Source organism: Maylandia zebra, linkage group LG19 (assembly GCF_041146795.1).
Source record: "Maylandia zebra isolate NMK-2024a linkage group LG19, Mzebra_GT3a, whole genome shotgun sequence".
Lineage (NCBI taxonomy): Eukaryota > Metazoa > Chordata > Actinopteri > Cichliformes > Cichlidae > Maylandia > Maylandia zebra.
Window position 1 is genome coordinate 30752655 of NC_135185.1, and position 21897 is coordinate 30774551.

The 21897-nt window shown below is 43.5% G+C and overlaps 2 protein-coding genes across 7 annotated transcripts in view; one reads left to right on the top strand and one right to left on the bottom strand.

Annotated features, from left to right (window-relative positions):
- Positions 1-16661, bottom strand: part of LOC101476662 (ryanodine receptor 3) — a 109432-nt gene extending 92771 nt beyond the window's left edge. For all 6 annotated transcript variants that reach the window (XM_076877887.1, XM_024806245.2, XM_076877886.1 and 3 more), the window contains exon 1: positions 16329-16661. In XM_076877887.1, coding sequence (XP_076734002.1) covers positions 16329-16376 — 48 coding nt within the window. In that variant the 5' untranslated portion in view covers positions 16377-16661. The remainder of the gene's footprint in view (positions 1-16328) is intronic.
- A 1763-nt stretch (positions 16662-18424) lies between these two features.
- LOC101465694 (formin) overlaps positions 18425-21897 on the top strand; it is a 49618-nt gene continuing 46145 nt past the window's right edge. The window contains exons 1-2 of the mRNA XM_004540773.4: positions 18425-18556; positions 19400-21041. Of these exons, the coding sequence (XP_004540830.2) occupies positions 19493-21041 (1549 nt within the window). The 5' untranslated portion in view covers positions 18425-18556; positions 19400-19492. The remainder of the gene's footprint in view (positions 18557-19399; positions 21042-21897) is intronic.

Genomic DNA, 21897 nt, shown 5'->3' on the forward strand with positions numbered 1-21897 from the left:
ATAATAGATGATGTTGTACTTAGAGTTGAAGGATACTGGCATACAGCCCTCGAGACAAACACAAAGATATCTACGTATCTTTCTCAAAGCTTCCCAAACATTGTGATATAAATTTTCCTTTGAAGCAGACTACTAAAACCAAGAAAAGAAATAAAATTCCCCACCCCAGCGAGCTAAGCAGTCATCATGGCATCATTTATCAGAAGAGGTAATGATTTAAGCAAAGTGACTTTGACACCAATATTTTTCCACCCTGAAACCAATGCACCCAGCAAGAAGGCAGGACTTCAGCTACTTATTGACTGTGTTAAAGAAAACATAAATTATTAAACTGTTTTAAAACAAATATGAGGAGAGCGAGCTGAGCCTTCAAGGGCACCTTGGGATTGAATTTGACTCAATCCTAATACTCCCTCGCTCACGCTGCCTCCTTCGTATTCCTCCGTGCTGTGCAAACACATGCGTTTGTCATCTCCACTGTGTATATCTGTGCGTGCGCTACAACAATAGCACAAAGATCTACCTTGTTCTGGAGAAATCGTGTGAGTAATGCTATAGCATATCAATGAGCAGACTCTGACAGCGGCTTTTTTTCCCCTCCCTCTTTTGAGCCAATCACACCCGTCTTATACTCAGGATAATCATAATATTGGTGTTTGCATGGAGACAGGCAGGCATAGTCATGTTACTGTGAGCCAATCACGGGTTTGAACACTATATGAAATCAGGCTCCAGTGTTAGTGACATGCACCACACTTATTCTCTAACAACAGGGCTCCTATGATGGCTAGGAGTGATTACTGAGCTCAAAAGGAAGGTAATGCATCCTTATGACTGTCACGGTCCTGGGTCGTGCCACCCAGTGTTTTGTGTTTAGTCTATTTTGATGTTTATTGTTTGTTTAGGTTCATTAAGTTATTCCAGCTCATTTGTGATTATATGACCCTTGTATTAAGCCTCCCTTACCCTTCATGTGTTTATGTCTGTGTGTCTTGTGTTAAGTTCATGCTGTCGCTTCTGTCATCTTCCACTGTACTCCGTCTCCCTGGTTCGTGCGTCTACCTGTCATGAGTCATGTCTGCATGGTTGTGTTTAGTTCATGTCATGTCTAATCTCCATGTTTCCTGTTTTACTTTGAAAGTCTGCATTCAATGTCAGTGTATTTAGTTTCTCCTGTCCAGTCGTTAGGTTCATGTGTGTCAGCTGTGCTCCCATGTGTGGCCACTTCCCCTGATCATCCCTCATGTGTATTTAGTCTCTGTGTTTCATACAGTCTGTGTCGCGTCGTCTGTGTTACCACCTCCATGTTTTCCCGGTCAGCCTTTGCAGCGAACATCATAGTCTCTGAGTTTCCTTAGTTTGTCACAGTATTAGTTTTCCCAGTTTAGTTATAGCCTAGCCACGCTATCCTTACTTTGTTTGAACACCTTGTCTCCAGCCATAATAAAGGCTCGCTTTCTGTTAAGTTCACTCCCGTCTACTCACTTGTGTACGCACCTGGGTCCATTACACACACCACCGCACGGCCTGTCTCTGCAGACCGTGACAGTGACTTGTAGGGAAAAAATTAGTTCTGGCATCATAAATGTGCAGTTATGTGAAGAGCATCTCTTGTTCTCTCGTCCGGTTATCTGCCTTCAAACAACAAATCTGAGAAGTCCAGGGTTTATTCGGGGTGTAACTTTATGTTATTTGGAAGGCTCTCTCCTAGGTACTGGAATAAGTAGCAATCTGAATCTAAAGACTCTCAAGAGGAGCGTTTAAGCCTTTGGTTTGAAGAAATGCCTTAGGTACTTCAGCAGGTATTGCAGTACAGTGCATGCCTCAGCTCACCGAAAAGCCTCTCACTGCCTTATCATACACCACACGCGGCTGCAGTGCTTTGGCAATGCACTCACTCATACATCCTGAAGGGGCTACATGAGCAGCTATAAAGCTCGAGTTGCAATAACAAACTGGAGCAAGCGAGCAAAAAGCTCCCGGTGCTGTTTAGCGGGCGGCACTGTGAGCCTGGGTGCAATGGCAACTGAATTGCTCCAGTATTTCATGCTTTGCTCCCATGAGCCTCGTATTACTACTGCTTGCATTATGCTTATGACATCATGATTCCTCCACTTATTGAATGTGTACTGAATGCATTCTACCTCAATTCCAAAACCTACATGCTTCTGCGAAAGTAAGACGCACGGGTACAACACAAAACCTGCACGAAAAGCAGCATCATCACTACTGTGTCTCCTGTTTAAAACCACAAGTTTTATTTCTATGATTCCTATGATGCGAGACCAGGCCACATGGATTCTAATTAACTGCATTATTTTCAGAGTTGTAAGCTAAATAAGCTAAAATGTGAAGCTAAATGCAAAAATTACCAACATAGTCAAAAAATGCACTAATGCAGGAGCGTGTAAATATTCATATGGCTTCACAAAAGCAAAATCAATTACACCTCCTATAAAGAAGAAATTGCCTTTGCTAAGTATATCCCATCAAAGTAAAGACTTGTGGTGATAAAAATAAATAAATAAATCCAGACTCCACTCCTGCAGCTGCAGCAGATCTTCACTTTCTATCTCATTCTTTGAGGTTAGATTTGTTCTGTCTTCTTCAGCTTGATGTGCCAAAAAATCTAGTGAATCAACAGCACATGGATCTGAGGGTGGCACCAAGTGGCCCCCTGGGAGGAAGCTTGAAGAGTGGAGCACTACAGGTGAGAGGAGAGAGGCAGATCCTGGCTCCTGGAGCATTCATCTCCAAACGCACCACCACACCGAACAGCAATCTGCGCTTGCCTCCACTTAGCTTTTTGTCCCCCTATTATCATTCTATATTACACTGTGTAGTAATTCTCCATCATTACCAGAGGCCTGCTGCCACTCAACATTGCACTGAAGCTGGCTCATACGCTGAGACTTTGTTCTGGACAGATTGATACAGCTGGTCAGGCAATGCAGAACTAAATGCAGCTGGGCAGCGGTTGTACCCCCTACAAGGACACTCTCCTGCCTTGGATTCTTGTATTACACCCAGAAACACACTGTGCAGGTAGAAAAAGTCCCGGTGTATCCCAGCCTATTTGTAGGCAGTAAAAAGAGAGGGAATGACTGCAGTATATATGTGAGAGAGGCAATATATACCAGTGAATAATCAGAAAATAAAGCTTTGAAGCTGGTACTGATTGTGTCATTTATGTAAAACTCATCATCAATAATCATATCTGAACTATCTACATGAGCAGCTGCATCCAATCAGAATCCAAACATGTAGTTCTTACACACATTATTATAAATTGGATATATATGCATCACAAAAAAATAAAATAACTGTAGTTATGCTACAGCTTACAATAATACAATGCGAACGCACTGAGCGTATCTGCCTGACTATAACTGCAAGACTTGTAAAATCCTTTCCTGTAATGGACCCCCAGTATCAGAGGAAGCACTGTGGGCCAAAAATGTTTGTTCCAGAACAGTCTGGTGGAGATTAAAGCTCTCTGCTGTCGGGGTGATTCACAGACTTGCAGCTTAGTGCTCTCGCACTGTGGTGTGACACCAGTCGAAATGGAAAGCGAAAGAGAGAAACACTTTGGACAAGAGGAGTGAAGCTTTGTTCTCATGACTCAGTGTTACTCTGTAAATGGGAGTGTTAATGCTCATCTTGAAGCAAACTGCTGAACATGCTGCCCCGAGTGCACAGACCGAATGAGAGAGTGAGAGATAGACAGAAGGCAAACAGAGCTACAGAGAGTATCAAGTCCTCTCGTCCACACATCATTAAAATCCCAGAAATCAGGGTGACGCCATAAATTAATCTTGACATCCGTTAAAATTTTAGCCTCCTTTTAAGGCTGTGCTGAGGATAAAAGCCTTACAGCATGTTCTTGAACTGTGTCACTGACCAGATCCTGGAACAATCGGTGTGCAGCTGCATCCTGGACTCATTCTGCAACATGAGATCAGTTAAGCTCTCAGTGACACAGGCCTAGACACCAGTCAGCGACCCACTGGCAACCTTCAGTTACTAAGGAAAATGTATATTTTCACAACTGGCTGGTGAGTGGTTGCTAGCCTGAGTGAAATCAGTTGCAAAGAACCTCCTTGTGACTGCGTTGTTTAGTAGCAGATTGACGTGATTGCCCTTAATTTACATGAACTCAGACTTGTCTGAAGACAACTGCCATTAGCTTTCTGAGCTGCAGTTAACCCAGAAATCAATTCAGAAATAGAGAAAATTCACTCTCAATGTGAAATTTGTGCCTTACCACTGCAACCAGCATATTTGGGTGACCAGTTTCACATTAGTGACTGCCAGCAGCCTCCAGCAACAACTCGCCAACCAGATGCAAAATAAATATTTTTCCCTACCAACTGTTGGATACCAGGTGGGCACCCGCCAGTCTCTAAGCCTCCATGAATGGGGCTTTGGCAATCGATTTCATATTGACTACCAACAACCTACAGCAACCCCTTGCAACCAGCCAGGGAGCGCACATTTTTCCAGTGTGACTGGTTGTTGCCAGATAGTCCCCGACAAGTCTCAGAGTCAAGCCATTTGTATACATAGCCTCTCATTAAGTGATAGAGCCTCACATCAGTGAATCCAACAAGTTCATCTGACATTCCAAGAGTAAAAAGTTGAGAAAATACCATCAAAGGGAAGATAATCTAATATCCGGTGGTTCAATGGGCCCATCGATTTTCATGTGTCATCTGCCACATATGGCCACCTCGGATTCAGTCTTGGACTCTCTAATTACCCAATCAACATACACTCGCACTATACAGCTGTGAACAGTAGCCACCATATGGACCAAGGCAATTCATCTTGAAGATTAGACAGGTGTGGCTATCACTGTGAAGCAAACAGCACGAGGTAAAAAATGGCATCTCCTGCTTGTAGCACAGTGTTAGCTCTATGCAAGTGTGTATATCATGGTATAGGTACTGTGTAGAAAACTCAGTTGAAAATGCAGAACGCTACAGTTCACCTGAGGATAAAGTTTATATAAGAGATAAGCCCTGTAGGCAGAACCAACCTTACTCAGGTCTGGAGATATTAAGACTGTCTACATGCCTCTGTAGCAAAGGAGTGAAGCAGGGAGGCTATAAAATGTTTGACTGCACCTTGCAGCACTACTTTGCCTCTCTGGCGGTGGCTTAATCTGAAAAGCTAAGCAAGCACTTTCGCTCCTTCCTTTCTTGCCTTCCTTTAGGTCTATGCAGGCTATTTTATGAAAAAAATACCTTGCGATGTTTCTACATGCTTGGCATTGAAGCATTACAGTGACTACGGAAAAAGATTGGGGTGTTATTGCATTTTTCCCCTGGCTACATGATGACACTGGGGAGCCTCGGGGGCAAGATGTGACAGCACTGTAGCTCGGGCTTGCACCAGAAATCAAAAGGAACAAACTCTTTTCCACTCCTCTCTGCAAAGCAGCGTCACTTAACAAGGGGATTGAGACTCTTTGTGGCAGAGCACTCGGTAAAGGAAAATAGGCTGCTTCTACCCTTCCACAAGCAATGTGTTTTATTTTTAGGGTAAGAACCTTCTTGGAGGTCCGAAGGGAGAGCAGCACTAACAGGTGCATCTATAACCTTTCTATGTGCAGCAAGTCAAGCATGATTTTTGACTAACTTTTTCAACTTGTGACACTAAAGAAAGTCCCAAGTGGTGTGGGATGGATGGAAATTATGCTTTGCTTTCAGGTCAAGAACGGGAGGTGCTGGATATGTGACCTACAATATAAAAGAGAGCAGTGATTGCAGTTAATTTTGCAATTTCATAACCTGGTTCAGCTCTACATAAACACAAATTATGTTTTAACATGTTTCAATTTATTTTAGTTTTTTAGTTATTTATTTTATCTTATCTCATTTTAATTTTCTTTACTTATGCTATTAGCATGTACAGCACTTTGTGAACTCTGGTTTTATGTTAAAGTGCTTTATAAATAAAGGTGGTATGGTATGGTATGGTAAATAATTCAACATTTGAGGACCTGCCAATATTCTGACAGCAGCAGACTAGCTCAGAGTTGTTGTGGACACAAATGGACAAAAACATAAAAAGCAAAGTTGAACTGTAAGTGCTAATCAAGAGACCTCTAAGAAAATTCAATTTAAATTTTTGCTCCAACAATCAAGTCCTGCTGAAAATCTGTGTTTGTGATTTGCTTTGATTTCATTTGTGTACTCTCAGAACAGTTGCTGAATGGTTGCTGGCTGTTGCCCTATATGACTTGTCTCCAAACACTCACTCTCCAAGCTGTAGTGAAACTTGAAAAATGCAACACAAATGCAAAAGGACAACGTTGGCCTTCAAAGTCAAAGTTGTGCAACCATTAAATTTTAAACCGCACACCTTTTCTCTGTGAATCTCTCCGTTTCAGGTTGTTGTACTTTTTAGGGTTTAACTACCACTCGGTGAGTGTTTGCAAGCATGTTGGTGTCCTTAATGACTCCTGACCTATTGAAGTCCACATTGGACTTACATTGGAAATTAGCGTTAGCAATATACACACACATGTTAGCCTGCATTAATGCGTTTGTAACTCTCAGGATTTTGTCTGTATTTGCGCCTTAGAAATACAGTCACTTAGACATGACAATAAATACTGGTGACTGTAGCTCAGGAGGTAGAGCAGCTCATCTACTGATTGGAAGGTTGGTGGTTTGATCCTTGCCCCCCTCTAGTCTACATGCCAAATAACCTTGGGTAAGATATTAACCCATAAAGTTGCACACTTATGCATCCAATAGCGTGTGAATGTTAGTTAGAAAGCACTTAAAATCACAGAAGAAAGTGCTGGTGCTTTCAGTACTCTGGGAGAGTAGAAAAGCGTCATGTCTATGGTAAATATTGTGCTACAACATCCGCTAGCTAGTTTAGCTTAGCATAAACTGGAAAAAGAGATTAGCCATAACTAGTCTAAAGCCATATACTATTTACCGTACAATAGACAGTCAAAAACACTTCCGGTTATATAGAAGTCTATGTAAGTGTCCCTCAGCTCTCTTGCTCTCTGACTTCAGTAAAGACTTTCCTGATGACTTTATCGGCCCAAATGAAAAGCACTGCTTGTAGCGTTCTAGCTTCAAACCACATAATTAGTCAGAAAGGAGGATAAACAGGTGTATTCTCATATGCTAACACCTTTGTTGACAATCACAAACTGTCAATCAACTGAATGCCGCGTCAAACTACTTCACAGTCTGATCCACCCCTTTACATTTTCAAAACAACAAGGTGGCAGTGAGAAAAATATACAACTTAAGGTTTCATAATGGGAATTTCCTAATCACTGATGTCATGGTGACTATGTCCAGCTTTATGTGCAAAGAAACCTCTACTTGTGTTGCTATTTCAAGGCCAGTAGCGGTTACTTCCAATGACTGGCTTCCTATGCAAGCCAACCATTGCCTCACAAATAGTTTGAGTTTTTCTATAATCAGACAAATAAGATATGACGTGTATATTTCTTTACTTCAGATGTGCAGGACAACTGTGTGCCTGACATTTAAACAAGGCAAATTTTCTATTTCTCATATTGTTAATGAATTCAAACAAATGCAGTCAAATTTCAAACTTTGAGAAACAGACTTCTGACCTGTTCTGCATAATCCTGGAGAGACTGACAGTATTCCACTTGTCTCCTACGCTGTATATGCTCTAACAGTGGTCACAGTGTCAGCTTCTCCAGGATAAAAATATCCATTGTCCTTTAAGGCCTGACCTGATGAAAATTCTTCAGAGCGCTCATCTCCATGCATGTGAGCATAGCCATAATGTGCCCCTGGCACAGGAGAGGGTTAAGATTAAACTACAGCTGAGGCATCACTGTGTCAAACTCGATTTGTTCAGGGACTTGTGATGCTGACCAGGTGAAGGGTTTGGGTGTCAAAGCTAAAGCACCGCTGTGATTCAAAGTAGAGGAGCGTACAAGAGTAGAGAAAAGCATCCTGAGGTAAAGAGACTTGAATTAGTAGCAGTTACCAAATGTGGAGTCAGGACACCTCAGTGCATGTCTTGAAAATGCAGGTGTTGGTGCAGAAAACAGCATCTAATTCCAACGTTCTGTGGCAGCCTCTTGTAGGGTAACTTTTACTGCATAAAAAGAATCAGCCCATAGCACTCTGACTTGTCATACATTTAAGGAAGAGCTTCTTAAGAGCGTATTAAGGGAAAGTTGTAGTGTCAGCTCCTCAGTTATACCGCCACAGTAACGCTTCTTTGAGCTGGGAGTGAGTGTTACTGAGGGCTGAGCAATGCTGCAGATATTTAGCAGGGCAGAAGGATACAAAAGCTCCAGCATTTCTCACCTGCAGGCTTAGACACAGACCTAGCTATAAAGGTTGCCTCTTTACTGAAGCACTACAGAGTCCCAGCAGAAAGTAGAGCACACAAAAAAGCTACAGTATAATGCAGAGAATGCACTTGAAAACTAAAAATATAACACAGCACTGGTAAGTTGGATATGTGTCAGCAAGCATGTGTGTTGCTGTGATTGTCTTTGCTGGAGCCCATGAATCTCCTGCCTCGCTTGCTGCCGGGGCAGAATAGTACTTTATGTTTTTATAACACACATTGTTGACTCTGCAGCAAAAAGACCCAATAAAAAGAGTGATGCCTCCTTGTCTGTGTTGGCGTGGTGCGACGCGGGGGTTGTTAAAGAGGTACGAATCTTTTATGAGTAACGCTGTCAATATCAGTTGAAAGGGCCGAGACTTTGGCACCCGCCTCGAGGTGGGATTTTCTCAGCATAGCAATTGTTGCTGCGCCTGGATGCACCTATGCCATCCCGCAAATTACCCAATTACACTCCCTCGGTCGACTCAATCAAGATTCTTCACTGACATGCTCAGGTGACACGGCTGGAAGTGTATTACCCAAAAGCATAAAGACCTGGCGTTACAGTTCAGATAACCGTCAAGGTTCACTTTAAAATAAATCTGGAAAAAGGATCTTAACTTCTGCAAAGTGAGCCTCAACAGCAGCAGATTGCAGCAGTAAACACTCTTCTAAATGGCTTATTAAAGGCCTAACAGTGGTAACAGGCCTATCAGCTGCACAGGTAGGAATATCTTAAAAACATCTTAGCAGACTGTGTCACCTGACAAATGTACCATTTCATTTTTTTACTGAATTCACAGACACAGCAGTAAAGGCCATCAGTACATCTGTTTTCATTTTATTTTTTTTCCATCTGATGCACCTGATGTATAAATCTTCAGTGAATACTGCACTGTGTTCATGGCTACAGATTCAGACGAACATCTGTCTTGTTTGGCAAACACTTTAAATGAGCCAAATGTTTTCTCACTGGGTGGATTTGGTGCTATTCCTGCAGGTAATTAAAAATGGGAAGATGATATTTTTTCAATACATTTTGAGGCAGCAAACTCTTTGCAGAGTGATAGAACTCATACAGCACACATGTTACTGTAAAACAACTAAAATCATGAAGTGAATGAGAAACTAAAGGACCACTACAAGCAGTGCTTTTTAAACTTGTATTTCCTTTCTTGCCGAGATTTAAATGAGAAAGTAGCTTCCGGTATTATGCCTTTTAAATATTTAGCTAAACACTAGATTTAGCTTAACAGGAAGAAGGAAACAGCCTTGATTAACCTATAGCTATAATTAGCTATAATTTAAGCATGTGAATGACTCTATATAATTGTGTATAAAAAATGGTCATTACCACTGTTTTTCAGACTGCTGTTCTGAAGCCTAGAGTTCAGGATTTTAGTCACTGTAGTGTTTTTGAAATTGGGTACGACCATATTTGGATGAGGCAGTAAACAGTAAACTTCTCTAAGGTATCGCGCTAGCTACCTAACTTGGCTAGTAAGGTTCATGCTAGATTAAATGTCACATGGGATGCTACTTTGGCTAGTGAGCGATTAGCTTAAAACGGCATGTACCTCACACAAAAACTGAACTGCCACCTTAGCTGTGTCCCAACTGGACACAGTTAATGACTGTAAAAAACATGGACGACGCGACAGCTTCCCAAAACTGAAGCCAAAACGTCTCTATCGCCCCCTGGTGTCTGGCTGCAGTATAGGTCATAAACCCCACCTCCTGCATGTTAGCGGATGGGACTGGGGTCAGATTAAAATTAAAAATTCTCCTCAGATAATTTTTTTCCAAAGATGCTTTCGTTCATTATCAGTAGTTACGCTGATTTATGTTCAAGGGGTCTTCTTTCTCATAAGTTTGATTCTAATTACTACCATAATGCTTTTAAAGTGGGGTGCAACGTTTTTTAGAGTCATTGGTCTTAACTCAGACTGTATTAACCGAATTTAAGTGGCCAACTTACACAGTTACAGCCATGTGAAAAAGAAAGCTTTCACGGGGTTCTCTGAAAAGCTAAGTGCACTGTTGATGCTTCCATGAGAATAAGGAGAGTAAGCAGCAGCCAGGTGCTGCTAATCAAATGACCTTAATTAACTGATCATAAACAAGTGTAAGCACCTCTATAAAAGCAGAAGTTTCAGCAGTTTCTGGAGTTGGTTGTTGGTTTTGAGCATTAAAGGTGTGTTAACAGAATGCCACTATTTTCCCAGGAGTAGACATCCTAGTAAATTCACCCCAAGGTCAAACCGTGCAAAGCTTTTTTTGTAAAAACAGCCCAATTGCTAGATCTCAGGCTCTTACAGGCCTCAGAATATTAAATGCTAAAGTTCCTGACTGTACAAGTAGAAAAAGACTGAACATGTATGGCTTGTTTGTAAGTGTTACCAGAAGAAAGCCTCTTCTTTCTAAAAAGAACATGACAGCACAGGCTAGGTTTGCCAAAATGCACCGGAACAAATCACAAGACTTCCAGAACAATATGTTTTGGACAGACAAGACCAAAATAGAGATGTTTGGCCATAGCACCACATTTAATGAAAACCAAACACAGCATATCAACTATCAGCACAGTGATGGAGGGCTAAAGCTTGGCCCAAAAGGGGCTGTGCAAGTGGACAATGATCCCAAGAACACCAGCAAATCTGAATCAAACAGAGTGACTGCAGTGAGTGGGCCAAATCCAACACGGTGACATGAGAGACTGAAAATGTCCTTATAACAGAAAATTATTATTTCAAGTTACTGCTGAATCAAAGGGTGCACTTAGTTTTTCACATGACTCTATATACAAAGTCATCCACTGGATAGTTTTTATGACATTAGCTGTAAGAGAGCAAAACAAATTTTTGATATTAGGGTGTAAATATCTCTATTTGTGCTGCTAATTTGGGCATTTTCACGTTACTTATGGAGATTGACCTGTTTTTGGTGCAAGGCTCAGGTAACTCTTAAATGAACTGCAGTTTCTGCTACACACTAACAAAATTGTGACCTCCAAAGTCACCAGTGGGGCTTTATAGATTTCAGTTTTTATGCTAACCTGAAGAGAAATCTTCTATATTCTGCTCTGAGACAAAACAGTTCAGAAAAAAGTACTTAAGAGGAAAAGCCAAGAACTGCCTCACAAGCAGAAATCTGTATCACAGATTTTCTACAATCAATGACTAATAGATAGCTACAGCTTTTTAGAGTAAAGCATATCCCGCAACACAGAATATGCTCGAGTGTGCGAGCCAACATTAACTGCCAAGAAGCAGCAGCAAAGAGAAGCCCAGAGAGAGATGGGAGACGGCCCTGGTAATGATGGAGGAGGCAACAGCAACCAACAGGCTAACAGTGGCTGGAGGAGGTGGAACCTATGAGGCTTCTGCTTCCTTTGACTTATGGTGTTTAAGGCTTTTGCTGCTTAACTCCAGTCAATTGTTGGGCCGTGACTCAAATACATCTATGCTGCTTGTAAAGATAAGAAAGAAAATCATTTTGTTTCTGGATAAAGTGAACTGTGTCGGGAAAACGCAGTTCAGGGGAATAAAGTGTACGTTAGTGTGGATTTAAATGGAAATTTGTTTGTTTTACACAAATGTGGCTTAAACAAGCATGTGAAAAGAAAGTGATAAAAACCCTGCAGTGAATTTTATTACGTATGCTAGTTCCAATAAGAAAATCGAGAGATAAAACAGATCACTTTTCACATCCTTTCATAATTTAATTAAAAAAAAAACCATCAAGCATATTGAATTTCATGCTTTTTCCCTCTGATGTTTTCCAGCAGTCACAATACAGATTCTACACTGCCTTATTAAATATTCAATATCCGAAACGCCAGATCAATCAGGCCTGCTTACCGCACGCCACTGACATTGCTGAGGAAATTTCTTCATTTGGTGGCACAATCAATAGCTCATTACTGCAGCTTTACACTGTGTTGTCTCTGGGCAGGCCCTCTGGCTTCATTCCAGGCCTATCTGATCTGTCCATCTTCATCACGCAACACAGAGAAACAGCCTCCTGCTGAACAACAATTACACTCTTAACCTCACACCAACTTATCGCTCTGTAAGTTGAGTTTTTTATGAGATGGAGTGTGATGAGGCTTTATGATCGTGTGCGTATTTGAGCAGTGATATGTATATAATGCATCACATCCTTTTGATTTCACGCGCGCCAAGCGAGCAGGCCAGAAATAAGAATTAAGTATGCAAACGTGGAAAGGCAAGCTTTCACACAAAACATCAGTTCTCTGCTTCGAACACACAAAAACACAAACACCGGTAAGGCAACACGATGGGGAGCAACAAACAAAGACATTTTTTCGAAATCGCTTCCTTACAAAGCTTTTTCCCTGCGCTCAAAATCTGCACCATTATACTCGAAATGCCTTTCGCTCACTAACAAAAGTGAGCTATTACTTTTTTAATTCAACCGTGAAATGACAGAAGCACTCATCATAATAGCGTTAAAGCTCGCCTCCTTGGTGTCACACAGAACGCGGTGATGTGCTGAACCGAACTTCCCGTCCGTGGAATAATTTCATGGTCATCTCTAATAATTATACAAAGACCAAGTGAGTGACAGTGCAAGCCTGCCATACTTGTGGCACTCAAACCCTGCACAAACAAGTACCCCAGTATGGATATATGAATGATGAATGGTTGGCAAGGACCCACTCTCAGCTCTGAAAGTTTCTGACTGCAGAACAAGGGCACCTTTGGTTGCCTCTGGATCAGCGTGAGGCTCCTTCACCCTCGCACTCTTGCTACTATCTCAAATTGCAGATGACATCCTCCAGGAAAGACACGTGATAATAACGTGCACAGCTGCAGTTATTCACAACTATGCGATTAGAGGGAAATGAAAGTTCATCTGCGGGGAAAGGAGCTGAAGAAAAACATGGAGGAGAAAAGAGCAACAGCAGCGAAGGAGCAGAAAGGAGACGCACAGGACGAGCGACCTCTGGCACCGAGGCCGCCGGCGCGCGGCACACTCAAAATTAGTGTTTTACTGAGATTACAGACTCCTTTCTTTTTTCTCTCTCTGGTGCTGCTTGTTTAGGCTCATTGCTTTGCTTCTTCTGTGCTGCTGCGCTGGCAGTCATCGCCTGGATGCAAAGTGAGGCCAGTGCCTTCACATAAACAAGCCGAGCGCTGCCACAGCGCATTAGTCACAGCTCAGGTCTGGCCTTTTCAAAGTCGCTACTCCTACTCAAACTGCTAATAGAGCCCCAGAATTTGATATTAGCCTAGCAGGGATACATCCATCAGCGAAGCTGTGCGAGTGCCCTCATGTGCGGCTAACAGGGTGGTTTTTGAGAATTAAAGCGAGAAGAGCGGCGAGCATCAGGACCGAAAGTTTCTTAAGGCCCCCCCTGCTTTATTCCCCCTCTTCTTTCTGCACTAATGACACAAGCAGGCAAGCAATTCATTAAAAAAACTACCCTTATATAATGAGCAGCCTGAGCAATGTGACCATAAGCTGATATTTTTTCACTATAGGGCCTATTACAGAGCCACTGCTGATGGAGCCGGTGCATTTGAGGACATTTGCAAACAGGGCGAACACAATGCCTGTGGAATATGCAGACTTATTAAAGTCTCTGCACAGCCCCTCGCACCCTTGGACATTAAACAGCAGTTTGTGGGGGAAGCTTCTGTCAGAGTCTCCTGGCTCACAATCAGCACCGTTCCTCTTCCTGTAACATCAAATTACCCGTGGCTGAGATATCCCTGCTCTTTCCCTCTCTTCCTTTTATTTCCTCCCACTGTGTTGGGTTTATAGGCAGCAGTCCGGCAGGGGTAATTTCTGCTACCACTCCAGGGAAATTACTTTGTGTTGTTAGAGAAAAGGCAGTTTGCGAACTGCTTTATCAAGCTCCCCGTCTCAAGTAACAGTCAACATTTCAACGCAAGGAAGAAATACAGCCTCAGCATATCTGTGCTTATAAGTGCGCTAAGTGGCATCAGTGCAAAGGCAAGAATAGTCACCGTGGGTGTGTGTGTGATGTTTTGGATAGGCATATGTGCATCCAACTGTGCATTTGTTTCTGCAGGACTGCTTTCATTGCCCGTACATCCTCGCACACATATCTGTTCTGCTCCTCTACGCCGAGCGGTTCAGCTGTGCCTTACTTGGACTGATGAATAATTTCTGCACTGTGCTCTGCTGTGGCACGTCTGGTGCAGCCTGACTGCACCACACAGCTACAGCTCCGCATTTGCATTCAAAACGCACACACTCACACTTTTACACTGATGAGCACCAAGCATGCGCCCGCCGTCCCGACACCGTCCATTCTGCCAGACGCTTCCCTGTGTGGAGGATGCAACAAGCCGCTAAAAAAACAAACAAAAACAAAAAAAAAGCAACAGCAGTTTTCTATTACTCAGTGTCATCTTGCTTCTGCTTCCAGAGTTTACGAAAATTGCTCAGTGACGCGCCAACAAACTGGACAAAGAGCCAAGCAAGGAAAAATCCGCCAATTCCAAAACTCTCACCTGAGGTTGACTTTAAAAATCTTAACTCTGAATTTGTGGCATTTAAATTCAAGGCCGGAAAAGAGAAGAAACGGTGCTGAAATGTCAGCTCTATTTTGAAGTGGCAGACATGCTGATGTGGTGACCTCTATGTGCTGTGGCTAAAAGGTTGGGGGGCTGCAGGGCAAATGAGCAGGGGGTATAAGCTTACTTCTGAGTGAAAAGGAAGGGGCAGTCTTGGATTGTGGTTTCCAGTCTTGCTCATGCCTCTAAAGTCACATTTTAAAGCTGGACGTCTCTAATTATCCGACGCTGCTGTAAAATATCTAATCACTAATTAAAATGTCATTTAAAACACCTCTGTTCAAGTCTTTAAAAAAGGCTGTAATCTGCATAACACAACAACAACGTCGCTACTGTGTGTGCCTCCAAGTACAGCAGGTTGTGCATCTGTAAGCAGCTTAATAAAGGGAAACCACAAGCAGCAGCGCCAGTGGTGTGTGCAACCGAACACCTCCTACTGTCTCTGGGTCTATCTGGAAGACCTCCAGGTGCTGCGCTCCTTCATCTATCCGAGACTAGCGTGGAATTTTTCGGGTATGATATGCCTCTCGGTGCGTTTTTTCGTGGATGAGCGGGTTGTGTCAACATCTATCATTGTCAGCAGTAGAAAGCGTTCCTCTCAGTCCAAACACAGCTAGATATTTACGAGCTTAAACACCCATCCTCAGCTAGAGAAATCCATTTCCACTAAGTGGCAAATATTTCCACTGTAGTGCGGAGCTAGAGCCAAGAGAGAAAATAGTCTTCAGCCCGTTTAATCCTAATCATACACTATTTAATGAGCATACAATACTGTCTGTTTATGTTAGCTTTGTCTCTGACGAGTAAGACAGCGTTGGTAATCTGGGCTGGCTGCAGTGAGACTGTGATTATTGCAAAGATGCTCCTTCTTAGTTCATTTGCATAGACCTTTGCTGCTGCACAGGAACCCTGGGGCGACTGTCTGGACAGGCAGTGTAGGCTGCCAGGCTACCACGTTAGTGCATTATACAGCACACTGGTTCAGAGGTCCATTTTTTTCTCTTCAAAAACAAGTCAATTGACGCTGACAGAACAATGAAGCCTCTTGATTCAGTGAGCCATTTTAAGTTGGATCGCAGAGCTCGAACTGCCAAACTGTTACCACATAATGATAACAGGTAAGTTTGTCAGCAGAAGAGGGGGAAAATACCGCTGTGAACTTCTTAGCGGCAGAGATCGTACGAAACACAATAGCTGTCAGTGAACGATGCGCAAAACAATAGGGCACTGTCAACGCCTGTGAGATGTGCAAAGGGAGAGGGTTATCGAAAGCTACATGACAGAATAACATCTGTCAGTAAATCAAAGTGGCAGCCAATCGACAGGAATAATCTCTCACACACTCACACAGAGAGCTACACATATTCCCACAGCCATCAGAGCAGCGCTTACAAGTAATGTACTTACAGTTCTGAGGAACTGGATCTCATCCTCTCCTTCTCCACCTTCAGCCATGGCTGCAAAGGAGCCTGTTCAGACTCCGCTGGCTGCCTTCTCCTGTCGAAATTAGCATATAGCTAATCCACGGCCATACAGCGGGAGACTACCGCAGCATGTGTCACTCAAAAACCCCTGCGCTCACGCCCCTGTGCTCGCCGCCCGGAGGAGGAGTGTGTGTCAGCATCGGAGGGCTGGAGCAACTGGGGACGGGTGCGTGGCGGGGAAACGGGGAGAAGACGAGTCCTGTAGCGAAAGATGCTGGAGAGGGGGGGTATGTGTCTTCGACGTCACCGTCAGACCTTATTAGCACAAGCGGGAATATTCAAAAAATCGACACGCGCTTTCCGTCTAAAGCTAATTTCTTTCCCGACACGCATGCTAAAGCGTGGGGTATAGCGCGCCCTCCCACCACGGCGCACGCAAGAAATTCACGCTAGCTGCCATTTCCAGATCAGCACCATGGTCAGCACCCCACTACCCGCACAGGCTTTCAGTGTGGAGGGTCCTGCACTCACCCTGCAGAGGACGGGATTTTATTTATTTATTTATTTGTTTTCCTTTTTTTCTATTTTTTTTATGTTGCCGATCATTTCTAAATGTTTGAGGAAGTGTGGATATGACTATTGTATAGAAAATATGTCACTGCTACCGCTGAAGTGCAAACGTCTTCCAAATCAGCCTGAATCTAGAACAACGTTCCCTCATTTGCTATGATGACTTAACAGAGCTCTTGTTTTATTATTACAAAAAAAAGGGGGGGGGGGGGGGGGGGGGTTCTTGCACAACTACTACCTCACTTGTAAATTATTTATCAGATATTTGATTAACTCAATTACATATTAATGAATGCAAAGTAAGACTTTTCACTTATAATGTGTGACAGCGGTCGTTCTGGTGACCCAAAGGTTGGTCATAAGCATAATGAAGCTCGCTCATCTCCTTAACTACAGCGAATAAACACGCAGGCGCCCCAACACGATGAGATGCTGCCCTCTAGCGTCAGTGCGCCAAACTGCTAAGACCAGCTCTACATGGCGTCCTTCCACCATTCATTGCACCATATATACTTAGTTACTTTATTCTTCATCTTATTCTTCCTGTGATGTTTTAAAAAGTACATCCGAAGGATTAAGTAATATTTCAAAGTTATGCAGAAGTATTTGTATTAGCATTAATATAATCAATCATGATCATATTAACGCCCATTTAAGTTTTTAATGATAAACCTTAAAATCGTTGGATACAAACCGTTGTAGAAACAGCCATTCTGCAGTTCTCCAGTTTCCCAACAATGCAAATCTAACTCGCAACAAATGCAAATGTCCAAACGCGCCTGTTTCTCCGAAACCTCACTCACCGCGACAACCCATTTAGACGACACAGGAAATGTGAGAGAGCACATTACTTTATCCAGAAGGATGGCAGCTTTCAAAACGGTAGTTATTGGACATAAGTCCGACTCTAAACATGTTCGACCGAGGCTATGACACTTGTTCTAATTATGTGTTTATTATCAGAATCTTGGTTTGTTTTGGTGTTTGAATAGAAATTTTACGAAATGGCTTTCCCCGTGCATGCATGGACTTCCGTGGCCATTTATTTGCGTAGGTCCCAGACTATTTACGCTGAAAACACTTGTCTTGCTCTATCCCAGTTGTAATAGGTTAAAGAAGGCATCCTGGACATGCCGCTTAGAATTTAATTTAATATAAATTTTGAATATTCTATCTAATTTTATACACACACTTTTGTCATATATATAAAATTTCATTAATTTTTTTCACAGTTGGCCACCCGGTGTCACTGTTTTGTAAATATTAGTTAAGTCATTCAAAGGCCAATTGCGACGCTTTCGCTTATTTTTCTTCAAAGTTATCCGAGAAAACAGTAGCATTTGTTGCCAACGTTGCCATAGCTGAAGCACAGCCACACTTTATTTATTCCCTGTCCGAAGTACACACCGAACCCATCACATGGCCTACCTGCAAGCCGCAGCTGCACTGACTCAAAATGTGGGCTGTGGATAAACACTAAGGCACCAATCACAGAGCAGAGAGCCAGCGGCGGCTCTCCCTATTGGACTAAACGGAAGTCCATCAGGACTGTCGAGCCCGGAGAAGCAGCGGTGAGCACTCGGCACTGGCTGGCTGCACCGCAGAAGATGTGAAGAAATATTTGCCATGCCACTAAAACGGGTAAGTAAGTATTTATCTTTTAGCATCTGCTTCAACCCTCAGCAGGTGCTGTTGGTTGTAGCGCACTTTCAGCTTCTGGTTAACGATAATTAAACGTCACCGAAGCTCTTATGAAGAAGATTCGCTTTAAAAAAAATGTAATTCAAGATAATTAAAATTCTAATTTAACTAAATGTTCGCTGGTTTTCACTTGTAAGTGGGCAGCTGTAACCCGAAAGCCTTCAGGGCAGTGTAGTTACGCTGCCATCTTAACACTCGTGTTTTCCTGCAAGGTGACAGTAACCCATCGGATTATAATATCATATAAACTGCTGAGACATGAGGCGACATGCGGGGGCGAGCGTGTGGAAGCCTGTTTTGCTTGTAAACATCTTTGCGGGCCGCCTGCTCGGGGCTCGGCGTGTGTCGTCACCTTGTGTGACACTAGCAAGGCTTTTTCTTTTTCTTTTTTTTTTAAATGCGGCAGCTTGTGAAATGTTGATGAACTGCGGTTTAAAAATGTTTCATCCACTTACACAACAATGGACAGGAGGATGGAGGTGGAGCTGGGGTTAGGAGCTTTCTTCTTAAATGCATGATTGCTGGATTGTGTCCAGCTTTTAATGTGACATTGAAATATGGAAGCTTCCTGTTTGTGAAAGGACTGTTGTGATGTAGCCTACCCTAGCAGTGCCCCGTCTCAGATTAAAGGCTTTCATTTAGTTAAAGCTTTATCCTAAAGAAGAAAATAAAGTGTGGTATGTGGAGGTAATGTGTGTCTTTAGCAGGACAGGTATGTTACTTGAACATAAAGTGTCCATCCAAAAGCAGATTTATCACTCTGTGCTACTTTCTTTCTGACAGAATCTGGACAGACCAAGTGATGAATAGCCAGAGATCCTCCTCTGCAGTCCGAGCTGAGTCCGTCCGCATACTCACAGTGCTTGAGTGATTAATATGGCACCCATCATGCAGGGCACCCACACTATATTGCTTCTGTATGCACCCATCCATGAGCTAAGCAACATCAGCCGTTATTTCCCCAAGAGGCGGGCCCCAAGTTTCGAGTACAAGAGCCGCGCCCCTCGTTCAGACAAGGCTGGTAATGACTGTGACCGAGGAAAGGAGGATCTTGCAGTGCCCAAACAAAGAGGCCAGTCTTCTGACTTTCCAGGCGAATTGCTCACCTCCCAGCAGGCAACAAAGAAAGCAGTTGCAGAGCTCTGCTGGCTGGTGGCGGAGCACCACCAGTTGCTGGCGCAGTTGTTATCACTGTGTAAGGATTGCAGGAACAAAGTCAGGATGGGTAACCAGGAGGGGAAACTCCAGGAGTACATGGAGGGTCAAGACGTTCATCTTGGCAGTCAGGTTCTCAGCGGCAGCATCTACTCCCTTAATCAGTCTCCAGAGCAGACGCGAGGTGTGCCTAAAAGTAAAAAGATGAAGAAGTTAGGGGGGAAGAAGCTTGACAGCGCAGAGAATTTCCTGCACAGTAAGATGAAGAAGAAAACTCCAGGTGGAGAGCCGTGTCTTGAGCTTCCAGCTGAGAAAAGTTTGTCTATATGTGCCGATTTGGAAGTGGAGCAGATGCCAGGTACCAAGGCCTCTGGCCATGTGTCTGAGAGCCCAATCGTTGGCTCTTGTGTCTGTCCGATCAGTAACCCCATCCTGCCAGTGGAGGAACCCTTCCAGATCACCCGTGAGGGCTGGGACTTCATGGAGGACAATCGCACATTTGACCCCGACATGGATTTTTGTTTCTCAGAGTGTGACGGAGAACTGGGTTACCAGTCATCTTCTTGCAGCCTAATGGAGGGTCTGACCCGGCGAGAAAGTGGGAGTAACCTTAGGCCGCTTAAAAGATTTGATTCTCCGGTTGACATGGTAGTTGAGGATGCATCAGCAATCAAGTCAGCTCAACAGCTTTATAGTGAAATCAACCAGAGGAATGTTGGAGTCAGGGTTGTTGCCAGAGTGCAGGATGTAGAAGGGAGGGTGCAACATGTTAGTCACACAAGTCCAGACGGGGCTGTGCCACACCCTGAATCTAGCAAAGGCCAACAAGGCTATAAAGAGTGGAGAGGGCCAAACAGGGTCAGGGGGGAAAAGTCATGTAACAAACTCTCTGAGGGGCTGCGACTGCCCCTGTACAATACCACTGAGCCCTTGCCCAAATCCCACAAAAATAGCCCCTCTTCCCCTTCCCTCGCTGGGGTGTTCAGCACCTCCTTCCCAGCCTCCAACAGCCTCCAGAGCATGTCCCCAGTCCTGTCCCCTCTGTCTTCCAAACAGGAAAGCCCGCAACTCAATCACCGCATTGTACTCCTTTCAGATAAGGACACTGACCCTGATCAAGACAGCTCCAGTAACGCAGATGAACCCAAAATCTTCTCTGAGATCATAGACAAAAATGGCAATAAACGGGCCGTCACTCGGCTGGATCTGAACCTCAGCAGGCCGCCGAGCAACTGCAAGTGGAACTCCTCCAGCAATTCCACAACAACAGGTGAGCTGTCAGAAATCAAGCATTTAACGCAGCGATTCATGCTCAGACACCCTGCCTTGATGCAAATGCTTTTACTCGCTCAGTAGTTTAAAACCATTTTTTGTTAGAAGATGCCCTTCGACTGGCGCTGCAGACGCTAATTTCAAAGAGCAGAACAACAAAAAGACACCTTGAAAGGCATTCTTTGTGCATCTGTAGCGGCACATGCAGTGCCTGAGATGTAGGCTGAGTCAATCTGCAGCATTGTAACTGACAAACATCTTCCACACAGAGAGATGTATTTGCCATTCAGGCTGTTATCTAATAAACAGGCCAGGCTCTCTTAGTCCTCTTAGTTTGTGACTGCTGGGTTCTGCTTCGGGATTTGATGTGTGGCCACAAATTAAAACCTCCCCAACAGAGTTGTACAAGGGGCAAGCTGGGCTCGAGAATAGTTTCACTAATGATCTATTTTAACTCTCTCAGCACTGTGGGGAAGATTAGTAAGAGTGTCCTGGATCAAAGGCATAAAGTTGACACAGAGTTCAACCTGAGCAGAGTTCTCATGAGTGTAGTAGTAACTCGAGCATTGCCAATTTGGATCAGGGACTCAGTAGGCAGGAAGGGCTACAGAAAACAGAATGGATTCGGATTTCCTTATTTGTACATCTCATTTCCTCTTGTAATAATCTGTCTTCTTGTATGAGATTCTGACAATGACGGAAATAATGGGATTGAAAACCCACGGCGTTCCCTGTGTAATCTTTGCAAAGCCGTACGTGGTATAAGCTGAGTTCAGTGATGTCAGTGTGACTGACGATTTCTCTCTCTTCCTCCAGCCTGTGTTTAGCTCTGTGGTCATGCTATTCTGTCACCG